Raw genomic sequence first — 22,260 nt, forward strand, 5'->3', positions numbered from 1 at the left:
GAAACTGCCTAGTCTTTATTTGTCTTATGTAGCTGGCAAGGTAACTGCTGTTTGACTTAACAGAAAAGAAAACAATGATTCTCAGTGCTGAGCTAGTAGTGTAACTGACATGTAACGTTAGCTAATGTTTCATCCCCTCTCAACTGAAGTTCTGTCTGAAGCTACCACAGCTAGTTCAGTTCTAGCCTCTAGCTATCTGTCAGGTAGCAGTATCTAACAGCTGTTGTGTGTATGGAAATGTTTTGTAGCCTTGTTTTGTCCCGTTTTAACAGACGTAAATTAAATCAGATGGTGACAGGTGTCCCAGCAGGGCCAGACAGCCAGGGAAGACCAGTCTACAGAGCTCAGGTGCATTTTGCAGCATATTATAACATTCAGTGAATGGATACAAAGTGCCATCTTGAGTTGATGGGTAGGCTACAGTCTGGGATCTGGGAATAATAGTCATTTCAATTATTGAACCATTGATTCTATTCTTGGATAATATAATGTATAAATGTACACCAAGGTAATTATTTGTCTTGCCTCATCTGAGCAGGATCAGATGGTGACAGGTGTCTCAGCAGGGTCAGGCAACCAGGGAAGATCAGTCTGTGACAGCACTGAGGATGCAACACTCTTCTCTCTGTACAGCAAAAACTCGACAAGCCAGAAGCTTCAAAGATTGAAACTATTTTAAGGCAGTCTGACAAACCTCTAAAGTTTCCAAACTGGGTTGATAGAGGCTTTTCCCGATGACACAAAACATGTAAAACAAATATTTGTGGGAGACACTATTGATGATGATGAATGGATACAGATATTTATGAATGCCCAGTCATGTTCATATAATCTCAGACATAAATTACGGCAGTTTAAGAAACTGAATATCATGCACTCAGAAATGTAGTTCCTCTGCTGGAGGTGTAAAACACAAAAGGGACACATTTGTATATGTTATGCTCTTGTGAAGGCTGGCTGAATTCTGGCAAAGAGTGTGTTATTTTATCTCAGCATGTCTACAGATTCTCCCTTCTCCCTGTTTTTGTTTGCTTGGAAATGTTAATACTGGAGACTTATCAGAAGAAACTGTGTAACCTAGCATTTATAGCGGCTAAGAAATGCATTGCCATTAATTGGAAGGTTGGATATTCTCCCACGATGGTCATTATGACCAAACAGTTCTATTTTTGTTTCATCAGACCAGAGGACATTTCTCCAAAAAGGACAATCTTTGTCCCCATGTGAAGTTGCAAACCGTAGTCTGGCTTTTTTATGGCGGTATTGGAGCAGTGGCTTCTTCCTTGCTGAGCGGCCTTTCAGGTTATGTCGATATAGGACTCGTTTTACTGTGGATATAGATACTTCTGACCTGTTTCCTCCAGCATCTTCACAATGTCCTTTGCTGTTGTTCTGGGATTGATTTGCACCAAAGTACATTCAACTCTAGGAGACAGAAAGCGTCTCCTTCCTGAGCGGTATGACGGCTGCGTGGTCCCATGGTGTTTATACTTGCGTACTATTGTTTGTACAGATGAATGTAGTACCTTCAGGCGTTTGGAAATTGCTCCCAAGCATGAACCAGACTTGTGGAGGTCTACAATTGTTTTTCTGAGGTCTTGGCTGATTTCTTTTGATTTTCCCATGATGTCAAGCAAAGAGGCACTGAGTTTGAAGGTAGGCCTTGAAATACATCCACAGGTACATCTCCAATTGACTCAAATGATGTCAATTAGCCTATCAGAAGCTTCTAAAGCCATGACATCATTTTCTGGAATTTTCCAACTTCTGACCCACTGGAATTGTGATACAGCGAATTATAAGTGAAATAATCTGTCTGTAAACAATTGTTGGAAAAAGTACTTGTGTCATGCACAAAGTAGATGTCTTAACCGACTTGCCAAAACTATAGTTGGTTAACAAGACATTTGTGGAGTGGTTGAAAAACAAGTTTTAATGACTCCAACCTAAGTGTATGTAAACTTCTGACTTCAACTGTATGTATCACTAGATTTGATTTATTACAAGATTAAGGGTGTACTGTGCAACTTTCATAAGGTCTGGATGCCTCTGGATGCCTTATATGGAATGCTGTAAGACGAAAGGAGTCTGTATTGAAAACATGCCCACGTCAGGGAGATACCTATTTAGGTCATCCCTAGCTTCTGGGCCGCTCAGTCCTGGCCCTGGGGGTCTGCCGTCCTGTGGGTTGTCACTCTGGCCTTGGCCTTACACACCTGAAATCAATAATGAATGTTTCACTAAGATCCTAAAGCTGAGTAGGGTGTGTTGGGGCACTGCAGGGCGGTGGACCCCTAGGGGCAGGACGGGGTGGTCCAGCTATATTGTGTGCAAGTAAAAACAGTACTACAGTACTATTAGGCCTGTGATATGAATGACAGTGCCCTCTGTAATTTTTTCTTCTTTTGGCTCTATTCTCCAAAAGTTTGGATTTGAAATCTAACCATGACTATGAAGTTAAAGTGCAAACTATCAGCTTTCATTTGGCTGTGTACGCCAGTACTTTGGATTTGAAATGGTACAATCACTATGAGGTTGAAGTGCAGACTGTCAGGTTTATTTTGAAGGTATTTTCATCCATATCAGGTGAACCGCTTAGAAATTACAGCACTGTTTGTACATAGTCCCCCTATTTTAGGGGAGCAAAAGTATTGGGACAAATACACTTGTATGTGTATTAAAGTAGTAAAAAGTTAAGTATTTAGTCCCATATTCATAGCACGCAATGACTACATTAATCTTGTGACTCTACAAATGGGATGCGTTTGCTGTTTGTTTTGGTTGTGTTTCTGATTATTTTGTGCCCAGTAGAAATGAATGGTAAATTATGTATTTTGTCATTTTGGAGTCACTTTTATTGTAAATAATTATATAATATGTTTCTAAATAACCCCCCATGATATTAACAGGGGAGGTTAGTCTTTTTTGGGGGGGTATGATAATAATAATAATATGCCATTTAGCAGACACTGTTATCCAAAGCGACTTACAGTCATAATTATTTTTATTTTTTTGTGTATGGGTGGTCCCGGGGATCGAACCCACTACCTTGGCATTACAAGCGCCGTGCTCTACCAGCTGAGCTACAGAGGACGGACATGATATTTGTGCGTCTGTAACTTTGTTACTCATCATTATTCACGATTCATTCAGGACTATCCATAATCATGGTAGCGTTCACATTCATGTAGAAGTGTTTAGAAACACATGATGTTCTTATTTACAATAAAAGTTAGATTGTGTAGAAATACAGGAAATTATCTTTAGATGCCCAAAAACAATCAGAGGGAGGACAACCAGACCCCCCACCAGGTTATGTCCCCCCCTCCACTTCTAAAACCAAAGTTGCGCCCCTGAAATTACCATCATTTTGTATGCAATTGTTCACAGAATAACCATATGTTGTGTGCTCACTACGCCCACTGAGACTTGGAAAAGCATGCACAGTTTATTAGGCTACAGATCTAATAATTTATGATGATCTTCACAGGGTGGTGAAAGTGCACAGTGATGAGCTTGATGCTAATTTTATATAAATATTGAGGGTCTTAATTGTATGCTGGTGACATGATGATCAGTGCTTGGCTGCCATTTTTATTGACAAATAAAAATGATCTCGCTCCTATCCATAATATCATCATGTACCCTCTGCACTGTATCTGCAAGCTGTTGGTTAGAGCACATGTGCCAAGACCATAGTGGCCACATTTACTGTTAGTTGCAACGTTTTTTGTGCCAAAACCATCAACAGAGTTAAATATGGGATGGAAACACATAGAACTTCTGTTTTTTATTCGGTGAATGAAAAGTTATAAGACAAAGTGCTTTTTATGTGGACTACGTCATTATGAACAGCTTTGTATTCGCAACAATCCAGTTTGATGGAAACACACCACTGACAATAAAATTTGCATATTTTTGTGTGCAAATATTGATATATTCTCTTAAATCTTTCGACAAAAAGATTGAATGTTTACTGAGCCAAGCCTAAGCCCTATTGGTAATTACAATGGTAATTGTACACTGCATGAAGGGGTATACGTACAGTATGCACATGTTTATATGACGTATATACCTGGGTCCCATAGAATTTGTGCTTAATTTAGGAGGAGAATTTGGCTGTGTTAAAGGATGGCGCTTCAGAGAAAGATGCTGAGCAGAGCCTAAGCCCTATTGGTAATTACAATGTCAATTGTATATATATGCACATGTTAATACCAGGTATACACCTGTGTCCCACAGACTTTGTGTTAGTTTGGGAAGAGAATTTAGCTGTGTTGAAGAATGGCGCATCAGAGAAAGACAAGTCAAGTCACGCCACCCAAGACTCACACAGGAAGTGGAGGGAAGATTTCCTGTCAAGACTTCAAGCAGCCGGCATTGACCAGGAGATGGTGAGCGAGGAATAAGGGAAAGGGTCGTTTACATTTACTAGAGCCCTGAGTTTTATGACCAGACTAGGAAAAACTCTGAGCCCTAGTTATAGCCCATAGTTATTAGCCTATGACCAGGGCCCAGAGTGTTTCCTGATCAGGTCATGTAATCTGGAAAAACTCCTGCCCCAATAAACGACACATCACCCATGATAAACAACTGCTCCCATACCAGTCATGGTTCCTCTCTGAGCTGCACGCTCCAGGATTCAGCTAGAAAGAGAAAGACTTTATCAATATTTACACGGCTTCCAGAGAGCTTGTCTTACAAGTAATTAATTTAGCCCTTTCTACTTGGTGCTTGAATCAACAAGCTACCACATACACTACCAGTCAAAATGTGTACTATTTTTTACATTGTAGAATAATAGTGAAGACATAAACTATGAAATAACACATTTGGAATCATCTAGTAAACAAAAAGGTGTTCAAAGTATATTACAAATCAAAGTATATTTTATATTTGAGAATCTTCAAATAGCCACCCTTTGCATTGATGACAGCTTTGCACACTCTTGGAATTCTCTCAACCAGCTTGGTAAAATAGCCCTTACACAGCCTGGAGGTGTGTTGGGTCATTGTCCTGTTGAAAAACAAATGATAGTCCCACTAAGCCCAAACCAGATAGAATGGCGTATCGCTGTAGAATGCTGTGGTAGCCATGGTTACTACATGATTCCATATGTGTTATTTATTCTACAATGTAGAAAATATTAAAAATAAAGAAAAACCCTGGAATGACTAGGTGTGCCCAAACTTTTGACTGGTACTGTATATACTGAACAAAAATATAAACGCAACATGTAAAGTGTTGGTCCCATGTTTCATGAGCTGAAATAAAAGATCCCAGTACTGTTCCATACGCACAAAAAGCATATTTCTCTCAAATATTGTGCATACATTTGTTTACATCCCAGTTAGTGAGCATTTCTCCTTTGCCAAGATAATCCATCCACCTGATAGCTGTGGCATATCAAGAAGATGATTAAACAGCATGATCATTACACAGGTGCACTTTGTGCTGGGGAAAATAAAAGGCCACTCTAAAATGTGCAGTTTTGTCTCACAACACGATGCCACAGATGTCTCAAGATTTGAGGGAGCGTGCAATTGGCATGCTGACTGCAGGAATGTCCACCAGAGCTGTTGTTACCATAAGCCGCCTCCAATGTCGTTTTAGAGAATTTGGCATTACGTCCAACCGGACTAAAAACCGCAGACCACGTGTAACCACGCCAGCCCAGGACCTCCACATCCGGCTTCTTCACCTGCAGGATTGTCTGAGCCCAGCCACCTGGACAGCTGATGAAAAGGAGGATTATTTCTGTCTGTTATAAAGCCCTTTTGTGGGGAAAAACTCATTTTGATTGGCTGGGCTTGGCTCCCCAGTGGGTGGGCCTGGCTCCCAAGTGGATGGGCCTATGCCTTCCCAGGCCCACCCATGGCTGCACCCCTGCCCAGTCATGTGAAATCCATAGATTAGGGCCTAATGAATGTATTTCAATTGACTGATTTCCTTATATGAACTGTAACTCAGTAAAATCTTTAAATTGTTGCATGTTTTGTTATATTTTTGTTCAGTATAATATCGGTGCATAATACCATATAATTATATTATACAAACAATGTAAAAAGTGTGATAAACGTTTAGTTTGTATTACGCTATAATATTTTTATCGTCCAGCATCAGTGGAAATAAATCATTGGTGTATCCAATAAACATGCATAGTCAGTGATTTCTGTTTTCCTTTTTGGTTCTCCGCTAGAGGGAAGTTCTTCAAGCTAAGAAGAAAATCTCCTATGTGCTCCTGAGCGCCCCCTGGAGTGTCCTTTGCTACTACGCTGAGGAGATCAGTCTCCGGGTCCCTCTGCAGGTCAGTCAGTCAGTTGACTCAGTTCTTGTGTTTCTACTCTCCTGTCACGTCAAAGGAGTTTAAGACCTTAGGTGTTAGGGTCAATTCAGCTTTCAATTCAGTCAATTCAGGAATTGAATTGAAAAAAATGCACATAGAAACGTTGAGTTCATGAATGAATTTCAATTCACTAGCCAACACTCCTCCTGGAGAACTACTGAACAGGCTTTTGCTCCAGTCGTGTTCTAACACACCAGATTCAGCTAATCAAGGTCCAGTTGATAGAACAGCAACTGGGTAAGCAAAAGCCTTCATACGCAGTGGCTCTCCAGGAGGAGGGTTGGTCACTCTTGCTTTAGGGTGCTTAATCTCACATGTTGACAAAGTTAAACAAATGAGACACAAGGACATAACGGTGCTGCATCTTCCTCAGATGGTAACCACACCAAACTACAACTGGTCAGAGAGGATGCTAGAGAAAACAAAAATCCCAAACCTCATGAGCCAAGACGTGCCCAACCTGCCCCCAGACTATTACACCTGCCAGTTTCGCACCAACAAACTGGAGAGGTACGTTAAAATCCTAAATGCTTTGCTTAGCAGCTGCTATCATTCAAACCACACTAAATGCTTTGCATTTCCACAACTAAATATCTTCCTGAAACAATTAAATTAAAACACCTGACTTGGGGGGTAAAAACTGTATGACCTTTTTGGATTTTCCCAGCAAGATACTAGTCCAGTTTTAAAACCACTTTACTGGTTTTGTACAAAGAAAACCACTTCTATAAAGTATTATTCCCTCAGGCCATGCTGTTTTGCCCGAAGGTGAAAAGGCATGATGTGTACATTCAGGCTTAAAGGGTGTAAAATGCATGGGAAATAAACACTGGCAGTGGCTTGGAGGTGACCCAGCCTCAACATTGAGTCTAAACACACAGTGTTGCATTTGAGTTGCAGGTGTTGCTACAGAGAGGTGGGACCTAGGCAACAGAGGAGTATATCCAATATTTAACTTCAAAGCCTGCAATATGCATACAGTATGTATGACCACCTGGCTGTGTCTACAGGTTTCTGGGCAGTGAGAATAAGAAGACGTTCTTCAAGACTACCCAAAGACACCAAGTAGTGAGTTTGCCATTTCAACTTGATTCTTCAACTTGGATCAGTATCTTGCAGTAAAAGTATCACCAACACGGTATTTCAAGGAAACAAAGCCATTCACACAAATGTGGATCTCTCTACTCTTATGGTAACTCTCTATCTGAGCTCAGGGTTGAGTTCATTAGGGCAGGCAATGGAAACCATTTCAAAGCATTTTGCAACGGAAAAAGAAATTAAACAGTTATTGGTAGTCGCTCCCTATTTCCGTCCGTTTTCTTCCATTTGGTGCCAAATGATTACCCTGATTTACTAGTCAGATGCCAGATACAAAGAGGAGGTCATAATGGACATGTGATAAACACATCTGATGTATTTGACACTACAATAGTAGAATAATAGACTTCCTCACTTTGACAGTACAACACATTCCTTTGTCTGACCTAGCTGTATGAGATTTTAGCACGGACGCCTTATGGGGCATTAAAAAGAGGAGAGGTGGGAATCGAAAGGCTGCTCAGCGAGAATGCCTTCTCTGCTGCTTACCCCCTGCATGAGGTTAGTGTCCTCCATAGACATACCATATGTTCTGTATATATAATGTATGTACTGTATGTACTGTATGTACTGTATGTATGCATGTACAGTATATTCGGAAAGTATTCAGACCCCTTTACTTTTTTCACATTTTGTTACGTTACAGCCTTATTCTAAAATTGATTTTTTTAAATGATCCTCATCAATCTACACACAATACCCCATAATGACAAAGCAAAAACAAGTTTTTTACATACAGTTGAAGTTTACATACACGTTAGCCAAATACATTTAAACTCAGTTTTCACAATTCCTGTCATTTAATCCTAGTAAAAATTCCCTGTCTTAGGTCAGTTAGGATCACCACTTTATTTTAAGAATGTGAAATGTCAGAATAATAGTAGAGAGAATGATTTATTTCAGCTTTTATTTCTTTCATCACATTCCCAGTGAGTCAGAAGTTTACATACACTCAATTAGTATTTGGTAGTATTGCCTTTAAATTGTTTAATTTGGGTCATACGTTTTGGGTAGCCTTCCACAAGCTTCCCACAATAAGTTGGGTGAAATTTGGCCCATTCCTCCTGACAGAGCTGGTGTAACTGAGTCAGGTTTGTAGGCCTCCTTGGTCGCACACGCTTTTTCAGTTCTGCCCACAAATATTCTATAGGATTGAGGTCAGGGCTTTGTGATGGCCACTCCAATACCTTGACTTTGTTGTCCTTAAGCCATTTTGCCACAACTTTGGAAGTATACTTGTGGTCATTGTCCATTTGGAAGACCCATTTGCGACCAAGCTTTAACTTCCTGACTGATGTCTTGATGTTGCTTCAATATATCCACATAATTTTCCTTCCTCATGATGCCATCTATTTTGTGAAGTGCACCAGTCCCTCCTGCAGTAAAGCACCCCCACAGCATGATGCTGCCACCCCCGTGCTTCACGGTTGGGATGGCTTTCTTCGGCTTACAAGCATCCCCCTTTTTCCTCCAAACATAACAATGGTCATTATGGCCAAACAGTTCTATTTTTGTTTCATCAGACCAGAGGACATTTCTCCAAAAAGTACGATCTTTGTCCACATGTGCAGTTGCAAATCGTTGTCTGGCTTTTATATGGTGGTTTTGGAGCAGTGGCTTCTTCCTTGCTGAGCGGCCTTTCAGGTTATGTCGATATAGGACTCGTTTTACTGTGGATATAGATACTTTTGTACCTGTTTCCTCCAGCATCTTCACAAGGTCCTTTGCTGTTGTTCTGGGACTGATTTGCACTTTTCGCACCAAAGTACGTTCATCTCTAGGAGACAGAACGCGTCTCCTTCCTGAGCGGTATGACAGCTGCGTGGTCCCATGGTGTTTATACTTGCGTACTATTGTTTGTAGAGATTAACGTGGTACATTCAGGCGTTTGGAAATTGCTCCCAAGGATCAACCACACTTGTGGAGGTCTACAATTCTTTTTTCTGAGTTATTGGCTGATTTCTTTTGATTTTTCCATAAAGTCAAGCAAAGAGGCGCTGAGTTTGAAGGTAGGCCTTGAAATACATCCACAAGTACACTTCCAATTGACTCAAATTATGTAAATTAGCCTATCAGAAGCTTCTAAAGCCACAGTATCACAGTTAAAGGCACAGTCAACTTAGTGTATGTAAACTTCTGACCCACTGGAATTGTGATACAATTAATTATAAGTGAAATAATCTGTCTGTAAACAATTGTTGGAAAAATTACTTGTGTTATGAACAAAGTAGATGTCCCAACCGACTTGCCAAAACTATAGTTTGTTGACAAGAAATTTGTGGAGTGGTTGAAAAACCTAAGTGTATGTAAACTTCCGACTTCAACTGTAAGTATTCAGACCCTTTACTCAGTACTTTGTTGAAGAACCTTTGGCAGTGATTACAGCCTCGAGTCTTCTTGGGTATGACGCTACAAGTTTGGCACACTTATATTTGGGGAGTTTCTCCCATTATTCTCTGTAGATCCTCTCTGTCAAGTTGGATGGGGAGCGTCGGTGCACAGCTATTTCAGATCTCTCCAGAGATGTTAGATCGGGTTCAAGTCCGGGCTCTGGCTGGGCCACTCAAGGACATTCAGAGACTTGTCCCGAAGTCACTCCTGCGTTGTCTTGGCTGTGTGCTTAGGGACGTTGTCCTGTTGGAAGGGGAACCTTCGCCCCCAGTCTGAGGTCCTGAACGCTCTGGAGCTGATTTTCATCAAGGATCTCTCTGTACTTTGCTCCGTTCATCTTTCCCTCAATCCTGACTAGTCTCCCAGTCCCTGCCGCTGATAAACATCCCCACAGCATGATGTTGCCACCACCATGCTTCACCGTAGGGATGATGCCAGGTTTCCTCCAGACGTGACGCTTGGCATTCAGCGCCAAAGAGTTCAATCTTGGTTTCATCAGAGCAGAGAATCTTGTTTCTCATGGTCTGAGAGTCCTTTAGGTGCCTTTTGGCAAACTTGAAGCGGGCTGTCAGGTGCCTTTTACTGAGGAGTGGGTTCCGTCTGACCACTCTACCATAAAGGCCTGATTGGTGGAGTGCTGCAGAGATGGTTGTCCTTCTGGAAGTTTCTCCTATCTCCAAAGAGGAACTCTGGAGCTCTGTCAGAGTGACTATCGGGTTCTTGGTCACCTCCATGACCAAGGCCCTTCTTCTCCGATTGCTCAGTTTGGCCGGGCAGCCAGCTCTAGGAAGAGTCTTGGTGGTTCCAAACTTCTTCCATTTTAAGAATGATGAAGGCCACTATGTTCTTGATTACCTTCAATGCTGCAGAAATGTTTTGGTAGCCTTCCCCAGATCTGTGCCTCGACACAATCCTGTCTCGGAGCTCTACGGACAATTCCTTCGACCAGGAAGGAATGGCTTGGTTTTTGCTCTGACATGCACTGTCAACTGTGGGACCTTATATAGACAGGTGTGTGCCTTTCCAAATCATGTCCAATCAAATTAATTTACCACAGGTGGACTCCAATCAAGTTGTAGAAACATCTCAAGGATGATCAATGGAAACAGGATACTGAATATTGTGTAAATAAGGTATATATATATATATATTTTTTTTTTAAACATTTGCATAAATGTCTAAAAAACTGTTTTTGCTTTGTCTTTTCTGGGGTATTTCTGGGGTATTGATGAGGATTTTTAAAATTTAATCCATTTTAGTATAAGGCTGTAACGTAACAAAATGTGGAAAAAGGGAAGGGGTCAGAATACTTTCCAAATGCACTGTATGTATGTACAGTATGTATGTGCATATGATTTCATTACTCCCACACCCAGGGATCTTCTGATAAACAAAACTCTAAATATCACTAATCTTATAAATCGGACCCTGTAATGTTAAATCTAACATTAATCTGGACTGTAACCAGAGGTGTCATGCCCCTAATGTTTTTGAGGGTACTCTGATGACCAAAGTCAATGTCTTTGGATTATTTCTGTATAAAATAAACTGTATTTGAAATGTATGTCATAATATTGTCAGAAACGGGACATACATGTTGTGACGTCTCATGTCACTGAATGTCAAGTCACATTGGGAATGGCACCTTTGACTCTGACTGTAACCCCAAACCTGAATAGTTAGCCACCATCTGCCTCTGTCCTCTGATGTCCCTGCAGGGTCCATTTGAGATGCCAGATGGGGAAGCGGTGGACTCCCAGTCCTTGAGCATGAGGCAGATCCTCCACCAGTACTGGGCTCGCTGGGCCAGATGGAAGAATTACCAGCCGCTGGACCACATCCGAGAGTACTATGGAGAGAAGATAGCACTTTACTTTGCCTGGCTGGGTAAGCATTGGCACTGGCAGTGTCTTGTTGGCTTGAAGTAGACAGTCTGGCTTTTAGAGGAGTACTCGTCTTAGAAGCGGATTAGCTTTTATTGGGATGACTCATGTACTGGAGGCAGCTCTGCAGAGTGGTCACCAGCTGGCACAGCCACAAAGTCATAAATCAGATTTTTTACCTAACCGTAACCCTAACTTTAAGCACACTGCTAACACTAATGCCAAATCCTAACTTTAAATGAAGACCAAAAAGCTCATTTTTGTTTTCATGAATATTTACATTGTAGTCAATTTTGACTTTGCGGCGCACATCTAGCGGAAATCACTCAGTTCTGCCTCCAGGACAAGACTCATCCCAATAAATGTCAACCTGCGTCTTAGAATAGAATATTAAGCTTAAATATCCCATGAAGAGAAATGTGCAAATTTGCTTCACAACAAAGAACAGGCTCCTTGGCAAACAGATCATTCCAAGACTTACATCACATCAAATAACATACATCACACAACACACATCACAAGAAATTACTCTTCGTTTGCTTACTATCTCTCTTTCTTCCATGTAGGGTTCTACACAGGCTGGCTGCTCCCAGCAGCTGTGGTCGGAACCCTGGTCTTTCTGTTTGGGATCTTGCTGATGGTCACTGATACGCCAGCGTGAGTATGACAGACGACTTCAACCAAGCGTATCCCTCCTCTTCATAAGCCTCGCCCACCATAACAAAACATTTTCGTGTTGAGGGTTCAACCAGGGTTGTGAACCTTCTGTGTTTGTTTCCACACCTAAACACATGTAATAACTAATAGTTGAACTCTGCTCAGTTGTAGGTTCAAACAGGGTTTCACTGTAAACAACTGTATTACCAAAGGTTCTAGTAACGCGCTCAGTCATTTTCTGAATGTCTATCCTCTGTCCCATAGGCGGGAGATCTGTGAGAGCAGGGATGAGTTTGTCATGTGTCCTCTGTGCAACATCTGTTCCTACTGGAACCTATCCAGCATCTGCACCACCTTCAAGGTGTGTTTGTGTGCACATGCATGTGTGATGGCATGATTGATCGTACCTGCTGTATGTGTTCCTATACATGTGTGATTACACACGTTTCTATGGGTTTTATTCACATCCCTTGTCTTTTTCCACATTTTTATGTGTTACAGGCTGAATTTAAAACGGATTAAATATATATTTTTTTTCACTGGCCTTCACACAATACCCCATAATGTCAAAGTCAAATTATGTTTTTAGACATTTTTACAAATTAATAACAAATGAAAAGCTGAATTGTCTTGAATACTTATCTTGAGTCAGTAAGTATTCAATCCCTTTGTTATGGCAAGCCTAAATAGGTTCAGGAGTAAACATTTGCATAACAAGTCACATAATTTCAGTTGCATTGGCTCACTCTGTATGCAATTATAGTGTTTAACATGATTTTTGACCGACTACCTCATCTCTGTACCCCACACATACAATCATCTGTAAGGTCCCTCAGTCGAGCAGTGAATTTCAAACACAGATTCAACTACAAAGACCAGGGAGGTTTTCCAATGCCTCGCAAATAATTATTGGTAGATGTGTGAAAGATGTTTAGCAGATGTTATTGCGGGTGTAGTGAAATGCTTGTGCTTCTAGCTCCGACAGTGCAGTAATATCTAACAAGTAATATCTAACAATTTCACAACATATGCCCAATACACACAAATCTAAGTAAGGAATGAATTAAGAATATATACATATATGGACAAGCGATGTCAGAGCGGCATGGACTAAGATACAGTAGAATAGTATAGAATACAGTATATACATATGAGATGAGTAATGCAAGATATGTAAACATTATTAAAGTGGCTAGTGTTCCATTTCTTAATGTGGCCAGTGATAATACATCCAGTCACTACAAAGATACAGGCATCCTTCCTAACTCAGTTGCCGGAGAGGAAGGAAACCGCTCAGGGATTCCACCATAAAACAGTTACAGAGTTTATGGCTGTGATAAGAGAAAACTGAGGATGGAACAACATTGTAGTTACTCCACAATACTAACGTAATTGACAGAGTGAAAAGAAGGAAGCTTGTACAGAATAACAAATATTCCAAAACATGCATCCTGTTTGCAATAAGGCACTGCTAAAAAAAACTGCAAAAAATGTGGCAAAGAAATTGACTTTATGTCCTGAATACAAAACATTATGTCTGGGGCAAATCCAACACAACACATCACTACTCTTCATATTTTCAAGCATGGTGGTGGCTGCATCATGTTATGGGTATGCTTGTCATTGGGAAGAACTAAGGAGTTTTTATGATAAAAATAAACGGAATAGAGCTAAGCACAGGCAAAATACTAGGCCAAACCTGTTTCAGTCTGCTTTCCAACAAATACTGTGAGACAAATTCACCTTTCAGCAGGTCCTAATGCACAAGGCCAAATATACACTGGAGTTGATTACCAATACGAAATGGAATGTTCCTGAGTAGCCTAGTTACAGTTAATGCTTAAATCTACTTGACAATCTATGGCAATAATTAATAAAAGGTTGTCTAGCAATGATCAACAACCAACTTGACAGAGCTTGGAGAATTTTAAAAAGAATAATGTGCAAATATTGTACAATCCAGGTGTGCAAAGCTCTTACAGATTTACCCAGAAAGACTCACAGCTGTAATTGCTGCCAAAGGTGATTCTGACATGTATTGACTCAGGGGGTTGAATACTTATCGAATAAAGATATATTAGTTCTATTTATAATAAATGTTCAAATTGTTCTTCCACTTTGACATTACAGAGTATTTTGTGTAGATCGTTGCCAAAAAATGACATTGAAATCCATTTTAATCCCACTTTGTAAAAACAAAATGTGGAAAAGGTCAAGGGGTGTGAATACTTTCTGAAAGCACTGTATGTGTGCCCACTGCCCATGCTTTTTAGTACATACTGTATGGCCATCCTCTCTTCACAGGCAGGGCTGTTATTTGACAATGGGGGGACGGTATTCTTCAGTATTTTCATGGCTCTATGGGCCGTCACTTTCCTGGAGTACTGGAAGCGCACCAGTGCAGTGCTGGCCCACCGATGGGACTGTTCAGAGTTTCAGGAAACTGAGGTACAGTACAGTATGATCACAGTGATTATATTATTTTTGGAAAGCTCAATCGATCCGAAGTTCAGGCATATAAAGTTTGTATGTGAAAACTTTCTAAGATGCACAATTTCAGATTTTCTGTCATGGAGCTTTAGGAACAAATAAGGAATGACAGATTTTGGATGTTGTTCCTGTTTAATCCTTTGTGACCCAGGAGCGCCCAAGGCCAGAGTTCACTGCCACGGCGCCCATGACCCTGCGGAACCCTGTGACGGGTGCAGAGGAGCCTCATTTCCCAAAGCGACGCCGCTTCAACCGCTCCCTGACCGGAGGCATTGTCATCTTGATCATGGTAAGGTGCTGCAGGACAATGTTCTTTAATCCTGGCCCTGGGGTCCCACAAGGGTGCACATTTTTGTTCTAGCCCAGTACTAGCACTTAATTAGTCTAATAAGGTGTGCTGGGTGTGCTGGGCTTAAACAAAAGTCTGCACACACTCTGGCCCTCCAGGATTGGAGTTGCCCATCCCTGCTGTAAGAGATGACATGTGAGATGGGAAGTCAATTTATGAAGACATTAATTGATGACTAATGAATTACATTATTAATCAAGAATCTCCTAAAAGTCCTAACTTTATCATTGATGCATTTTTGTCTCTCACAGGTATCCGTAGTGCTGATGTTCGTTGTGGCGATCATCATTTACCGGGTGATTCTGAGCATCATCATCTACAAATCTCACAATGCCTTCTTGATATTTTCTGTGAGTCCCTTTCTAGTCCCCTACTAGATCCACTATGGTTGCATCATTCTAGTGTTATTAGACTTTTTTTCTTTGAAATATTAGTTTTTAGCCCAAACCATTTCAGACGCTACAGACGATTTGGTGAGAAGAAAGATTTTCGGGATGTCTCCTGCTCTGACAAACAGTGCTGTAGCTCTGCCACCTTCCACAGCAAATGCGGAAGGCCGACATCGGCGGATGCGGTGGATTGAGATGCAGCCCATACAAAAACCCAGATATCTCTAGCTGAAAGACAGATTTTGATAGGGATTTTTTTTTAATGCTAATTAGATGTCCGCGGGGGCGCGGACATTGACTCTAGATTATTTGGGTTCTAGCAGCGAAGCTCGGTGAAACCCTATTGTATTTGTTGGCGTTCATTATTATTATTCATCTTCTTCCATCAAGGACATTTAACCTGCAATTTCCTGTGAAATGGTAAGGAACAAATTTGCCTCAAGGACCGATAAGGTCCGTCATGATAGATTTTCTGCCATTTAGAATTTTGTGAAAACACTTAAATTGCCACTCCTCTGGCACCGAAAGACCGATATGCATGAAACTTGATATATGGCATCTATGGACCAAGGTCTCGCAACGCAATATTTTCTAGGCTAGTGTGTCAAACAGTGTGTCAAGCAATATGTTTACTAACCAATAAACATTTAAGTGACCTGGCACATAAAAGCATATAAATCAGACACGGATATTCGAATTCTAACAAAACTTGATACACATGTTCCAAACACTGTCAAGACTCAACATATGCGAGCATATTCAGATCGACCACATGGCGGCGCTATAATGGGCACATATTTATCTATCTGTTTGACTCAGAGTGATGGAAATTGGCACACATGCTAGTCTAGCAAACTTGTAGAGTATGGTTCAGTTTGGCCGCATGGTGGCGCCGTTAAAAAGGAAAAACCCATTCATACAAGCTCATTGGCTTATAGCGGCCATGTTGTTTTAGCTAGAGTCTTAGAAAATATAGCGTTTTAAGACGCGGATGCTATATACCAAGTTTGGTGCCGATCGGTCCAGCGGTTCTGGAGAAGAAGACGTGTAGCCCTTTTGTGCAGTCAAATGACAAAATCGCCTTCTAGTGGCCTCATGGGTGGAATGTTATTAATATTGTTCATAATTTCATAATTAAATCCTGTGTTTTTATGTCAAACGGTTTTGTTATGTTTCAGTCTTCTGTGATGTATAATATGTAAAGTGTAATATTGGGATGCAAACTGAAAATGTAAAACATTTCAATTCTATAGCTGACATGGTCCTTTTTTAAAACCCAATAACCATGTGTGTGAGGTGTATACTTTTGTTTCAAAGTAGATTTGTTTAAGACCAAGAAACACTCTTTGTGACACTGATTTAGCCCATTCAGTAAAAAGTTAAAGAAGTCAACATCATAAAAAATTGTCAAAGATACATCAAAACCATATTGCATGATCTGTTTGAGTTCATATATTTGTCAAGCGTGGTAGCTCATCCTATGGTGATGTGTCCAATTTTGTCCTGATGGTGGCGCTGTGGGGTCAAAGCTTGAACCCCGGCATGACTGCTTGCAGCTCTCTCTCTCTCTCTCTCTCTCTCTCTCTCTCTCTCTATATATATATATATATATATATATATATATATATATTTTAATCATATTAATTTAATCATAATAGTACTGTACCTATCTCGGCAGGCTGGGCGGATCGCCAGTCTCACAGGGTCCGTGCTGAACCTGCTGGTGATCCTCATGCTCTCCCGGGTCTACATCTACCTGGCCCATGTCCTAACGCGCTGGGGTGAGTCAGCAAGTCCGGCCCTCGTCTATCGTCGGGCAGATGGAAGATAAATCAGTGAATTATTGGCCAATGTTTGCTCATTCTATTTGCTTTGTGATATCACCAGAGATGCACCGCACACAGACCAAATACGAGGATATGTTTATTCTCAAGGTCTTCATCTTCCAGTTTGTCAACTTCTACTCCTCCCCGGTCTACATTGCCTTTTTCAAAGGAAGGTGAGTAGATCAAACAACGTCAAGGCACAAATGAGCCTTAAGTATTGAAAGGTCCTGTATTTACCAGCTGGTTAAATAGGCCCTCGCAGTACAATGACAATATGGCTCATCCTCAGTGAACTCCTGTGTTTTGCAGGTTTGTTGGTTACCCTGGCAACTACTACAAGCTTTTGGGAATACGGAATGAGGACGTAAGTGTCGTACTTACATACTAAAATGTACTTAAAAACATCCCAGCAAACAATTTCTGGTTAGCGTTGCATTCCCAGAATGTAGTCGCAACGTTACCTGAACGTTTGCCAGAGATATCCAGGGATGTTCCCATGACATGGCTATAATGTTTTCTCCATGAAGGTTTGGTTAACACATTGTAGAAGCATCAAAAACAAACATTTGGAACATTTCTCCAAATGTTCCTATAACCATTATAGTATGTCCTTCTACTAATGTTGATCAAATAACCTTTTTTGTTATTTTTATTTAACCTTTGTTTTGACAGGGAAGACATATTGAAGACACATCTTTTCCAAATGCGCCCTGAATAATATAATATGAAATACACATAAAAAATTTGGAAAGTATTCAGACCCCTTGACTTTTCCACATTTTGTTACGTTACAGCCTTATTCTAAAATTGATAAAATACCCCATATTGACAAAGCAAAAACAGGTTTTTCAAAATGTTAACAAAAAACATCAACAACAACAACAAAAAATATCACATTTACATAAGTATTCAGACCATATACTCAGTACTTTGTTTAAGCACCTTTGGCAGCGATTACAGCTTCGAGTCTTCTTGGGTATGACGCTACAATGCTTGGCACACCTGTATTTGGGGAGTTTCTCCCATTCTTCTCTGCCTGATATGCGAGGGAGCCCAAGAGGTATGGGCCTGTGGTAGAGACCCCTGAGTTGGACCCTCAGGAGACAGGGTAGAGGTTGAAGGAGCAGGAACCTCTAGAAGCAGGTGGGCGAAACTGTTGGTCAACACGATGGGATCCCCCAAAGCCATTTCAGCCCCATTCACCAAAGACCGCTGCCTTGCGCTGGGCTTACGGTGTATGACGTGCCTCCATGGGAAGCAGGATCTATAACTGTGGTATCCGCCAGCTCCTCATAAAGCGTCCTTGCTCCTTTATTCTCCAAGGGGGGCCGGGATAGGAGGTCAGGGTAGGATGGGAAGGGTGGGTGAGATGGGAGAGGAGAGTTGACTTCACTGGGGAGGGGTCTCTGCAGGGCAGCCCTGGCCAGCCAGTCAGAGAGTGGCAACACGGTGGCGAGGCAGTGGCACAACGACTGGGCTGAGGAGTAGAAAAGGAAAAGGTCTTAGAGCGGGACCAATCCAGGATACATTACATTGTCTCAATTTGCTTACTTTGGACGTCCAGCACAGACATACACTATATATACAAAAGTATGTGGACACCCCTTCAAATTAGTGGATTTGGCTATTTCAGCCAGACTCATTGCTGACAGGTGTATAAAATCGAGCACACAGCCATGCAATCTCCATAGACAAACATTGGCAGTAGAATGGCCTTACTGAAGAGCTCAGTGACTTTCAAAGTGGCACCATCATAGGATGCCACCTTTCCAACCAGTCAGTTCGTCAAATTTCTGCCCTGTCAGAGCTGCCCCAGTCAACTGTAAGTGCTGTTATTGTGAAGTGTAAACGTCTAGGAGCAACAACGGTTCAGCCGTCGAAGTGGTAGGCCACACAAGCTCACAGAACGGGACCGGCGAGAGCTGAAGCGCGTAGCGCATAAAAATATTCTGTCCTCGGTTGCAACACTCACTACTGAGTTCCAAACTGCCTCTGGAAGCAATGTCAGCACAAGTACTGTTCGTCTGGAGCTTCATGAAATAGGTTTCCATGGCCAAGCAGCCACACACAAGCCTAAGATCACCATGTGCAATGCCAAGCGTCGGCTGGAGTGGTTTAAAGCTCACCACAATTGGACTCTGGAGCAGTGGAAACGCATTCTCTAGAGTGATGAATCACGCTTCACCATGTGGCAGTCCGACGGACAAATCTGGGTTTGGCAGATGCCAGGAGAATGCTACCTGCCCCAATGCAGAGTGCTAACTGTAAAGTTTGGTGTAGGAGGTATAATGGTCTGGGGCTGTTTTTCATGGTTCGGGCTAGGCCCCTTAGTTCCAGTGAAGGGAAATCTTAACACTACAGCATACAATGACATTCTAGACGATTCTGTGGTTCCAACTTTGTGGCAACAGTTTTGGGAACGCCCTTTCCTGTTTCAGCATCACAAAGCGAGGTCCATACAGAAATGGTTTGTCGAGATCGGTGTGGAAGAACTTGACTGGCCTGCACAGAGCCCTGACCCCATTGAACACCTTTGGGATGAATTGGAACGCTGACTGCGAGCCAGGCCTAATTGCCCAATATCAGTGTCCACATACTTTTGGTAATGTAGTGTATAGTCCTCAATAAGCTGACAGTTTCCACATTGGAAATTTGTCCAGCCAAACTTATCTCGGAACTGTGCAAAATATACTGAACAAAAATATAAATGCAACATGTAAAGAGTTGGTCCCATGTTTCATGAGCTGAAATAAAAGATCCATACGCACAAAAAGCTTATTTGTCTAAAATTGTGTGTATATATTTGTTTACATCGCTGTTAGTGAGCATTTCTTCTTTGCCAAGATAATCCATCCACCTGACAGGTGTGGCATAACAAGAAGTTGATTAAACAGCATGATCATTACACAGGTGCACCTTGTGCTGGGGACAATAAAAGGCCACTCTAAAATGTGCAGTTTTGTCACACAACACAGTGCCACAGATGTCTCAACTTTTAAGGGAGCGTACATTTGGCATGCTGACTGCAGGAATGTCCACCAGAGCTTTTGCCAGAGAATTGTATGTTAATTTCTCTAAGATAAGCCGCCTCCAACGTCGTTTTAGAGAATTTGGCAGTACGTCCAACCAGCCTCACAACCGCAAACCATGTGTAACCATGCCAGCCCAGGACCTCCACATCCGGCTTCTTCACCTGCGGGATCATCTGAGACCAGCCACCCGGACAGCTGCACAAATTGTCAGAAATTGTCTCAGGGAAGCTCATCTGCATGCTCGTCATCCTCACCAGGGTCTTGACCTGAATGCAGTTCGGCTTTGTAACTGACTTCAGTGGGAAAATGCTCACCTTCGATGGCCACTGGCACGCTGGAGAAGTGCGCTCTTCACGGATGAATCCCGGTTTCAACTGTACTGGGAAGATGGCAGACAGCGTGTATGGCATCGTATGGGCAAGCGGTTTGCTGATGTCAACGTTGTGAACAGAGTGCCCCATGGTGGCGGTGGGGTTATGGTATGGGCAGGCATAAGCTACAGACACAATTGCATTTTATTGATTGCAATTTGAATGCACAGAGACACCGTGATGAGATTCTGAGGACCAATGTCATGCCATTCATCCGCTGCCATCACCTCATGTTTCAGCATGACAACCAAGGCACAAAACTGGCCAACATAACAACAGAAAGCAGAGAGGGGTGACTTACTAAATGAGATTAAATGCTGGGGCCCATCAAAACAGCAACGCCAGTATGATAGCCAGGTGAGAAGCACCTTGGAGGGGATGTAGTTTCCAGTACAGGCTGGTGGAAAGCTGGGAGGGTGGCAAGCGCTACACCGAGCCGCGGGAGAGTCCAAAAGAGTACATCCAAGTGGAGTTCAAGTTTGGCAGTAGTCCAAAAACATCCAAGGCACAATGTCAAGTGGAAGGATGAAAGCAACAGTAGGCAGGTGTCTGCTCAGATAATGCCCCAGTGCAGGCCTCACTCCAGGGTAGGGTGCCCAGGCATATCCAAGTAGGCCTTAAGAGTTTCATAGACCTGTTTTGTATGGGATGCTGCCATGCTAACATTAGCTAGAAACCAAAGAGGGACTCAATTGGAATGTTACCTGTAGGAATGCTCACTGTTTGCTGGGATGTACCTTTGCTGTCTTTATCAGCCAGTATATGTGTTTGTGTGTGCGAGTGTCTGACTACGCCTGTGTGCGTGTGCATAACCTGTAAGTGTGTATTGTTGTTTGCAGTGTGGTGCTGGGGGCTGTCTCATTGAACTGGCCCAGGAGCTGCTGGTCATCATGGTGGGCAAACAGGTCATCAACAACATTCAGGAGTTTATCGTCCCGTGAGTCTTGTAATCCTACAGCTTCCCGCAGTTTTGTCTAAAATCCAATCCGACTTTATTTAAACTCCATTGATTTACAACAAACATCTCACAAAAATGCTAATGTGATCCTTGATTAATGACCACCCTCTGGGCAAAAACTGGTTGAATCAATGTTGTTTCCACGTCATTTCAACAAGAAAATTCAATGTGATGACGCTGAATCAATGTGGAAAACTGATTGAATTTGAAAAAAAGTCGTCAACGTAACAGAATTGTCTTTTTTTTTACTCTACTTTTAACCTAAATCTAGTGACATGGTTCCATTTTTTGTTGATTTCATGTTGAATTAATGTTAGTTGACAAATCAACCAAATGTAAATCAAAACAAGATGTTGAACTGACGTCTGTGCCCAGTGGGCAGTAAGTTCTTATAATTGTCTTTCTTGCCCACAGAAACCTATGCACTGCTTCTGTGGTTGTTAAGGTCAAATCTCTCTCCTTTCGTCTCT

General features: G+C 41.8%; 1 protein-coding gene across 1 annotated transcript in view; it reads left to right on the forward strand.

Moving 5' to 3' along the window:
* The window catches only part of ano7 (anoctamin 7), a 51,397-nt gene that overhangs the window by 14,411 nt on the left and 14,726 nt on the right, over positions 1–22,260 (forward strand). The window contains exons 4-18 of the mRNA XM_041877253.1: positions 4,243–4,394; positions 6,200–6,307; positions 6,720–6,856; positions 7,357–7,414; positions 7,835–7,945; positions 11,554–11,722; positions 12,285–12,375; positions 12,640–12,736; positions 14,680–14,823; positions 15,017–15,154; positions 15,466–15,564; positions 17,282–17,384; positions 17,491–17,602; positions 17,739–17,793; positions 21,672–21,769. Of these exons, the coding sequence (XP_041733187.1) occupies positions 4,243–4,394; positions 6,200–6,307; positions 6,720–6,856; positions 7,357–7,414; positions 7,835–7,945; positions 11,554–11,722; positions 12,285–12,375; positions 12,640–12,736; positions 14,680–14,823; positions 15,017–15,154; positions 15,466–15,564; positions 17,282–17,384; positions 17,491–17,602; positions 17,739–17,793; positions 21,672–21,769 (1,672 nt within the window). The remainder of the gene's footprint in view (positions 1–4,242; positions 4,395–6,199; positions 6,308–6,719; positions 6,857–7,356; positions 7,415–7,834; positions 7,946–11,553; positions 11,723–12,284; positions 12,376–12,639; positions 12,737–14,679; positions 14,824–15,016; positions 15,155–15,465; positions 15,565–17,281; positions 17,385–17,490; positions 17,603–17,738; positions 17,794–21,671; positions 21,770–22,260) is intronic.

The sequence above is a fragment of the Coregonus clupeaformis genome, chromosome 6, assembly GCF_020615455.1.
Source record: "Coregonus clupeaformis isolate EN_2021a chromosome 6, ASM2061545v1, whole genome shotgun sequence".
Lineage (NCBI taxonomy): Eukaryota > Metazoa > Chordata > Actinopteri > Salmoniformes > Salmonidae > Coregonus > Coregonus clupeaformis.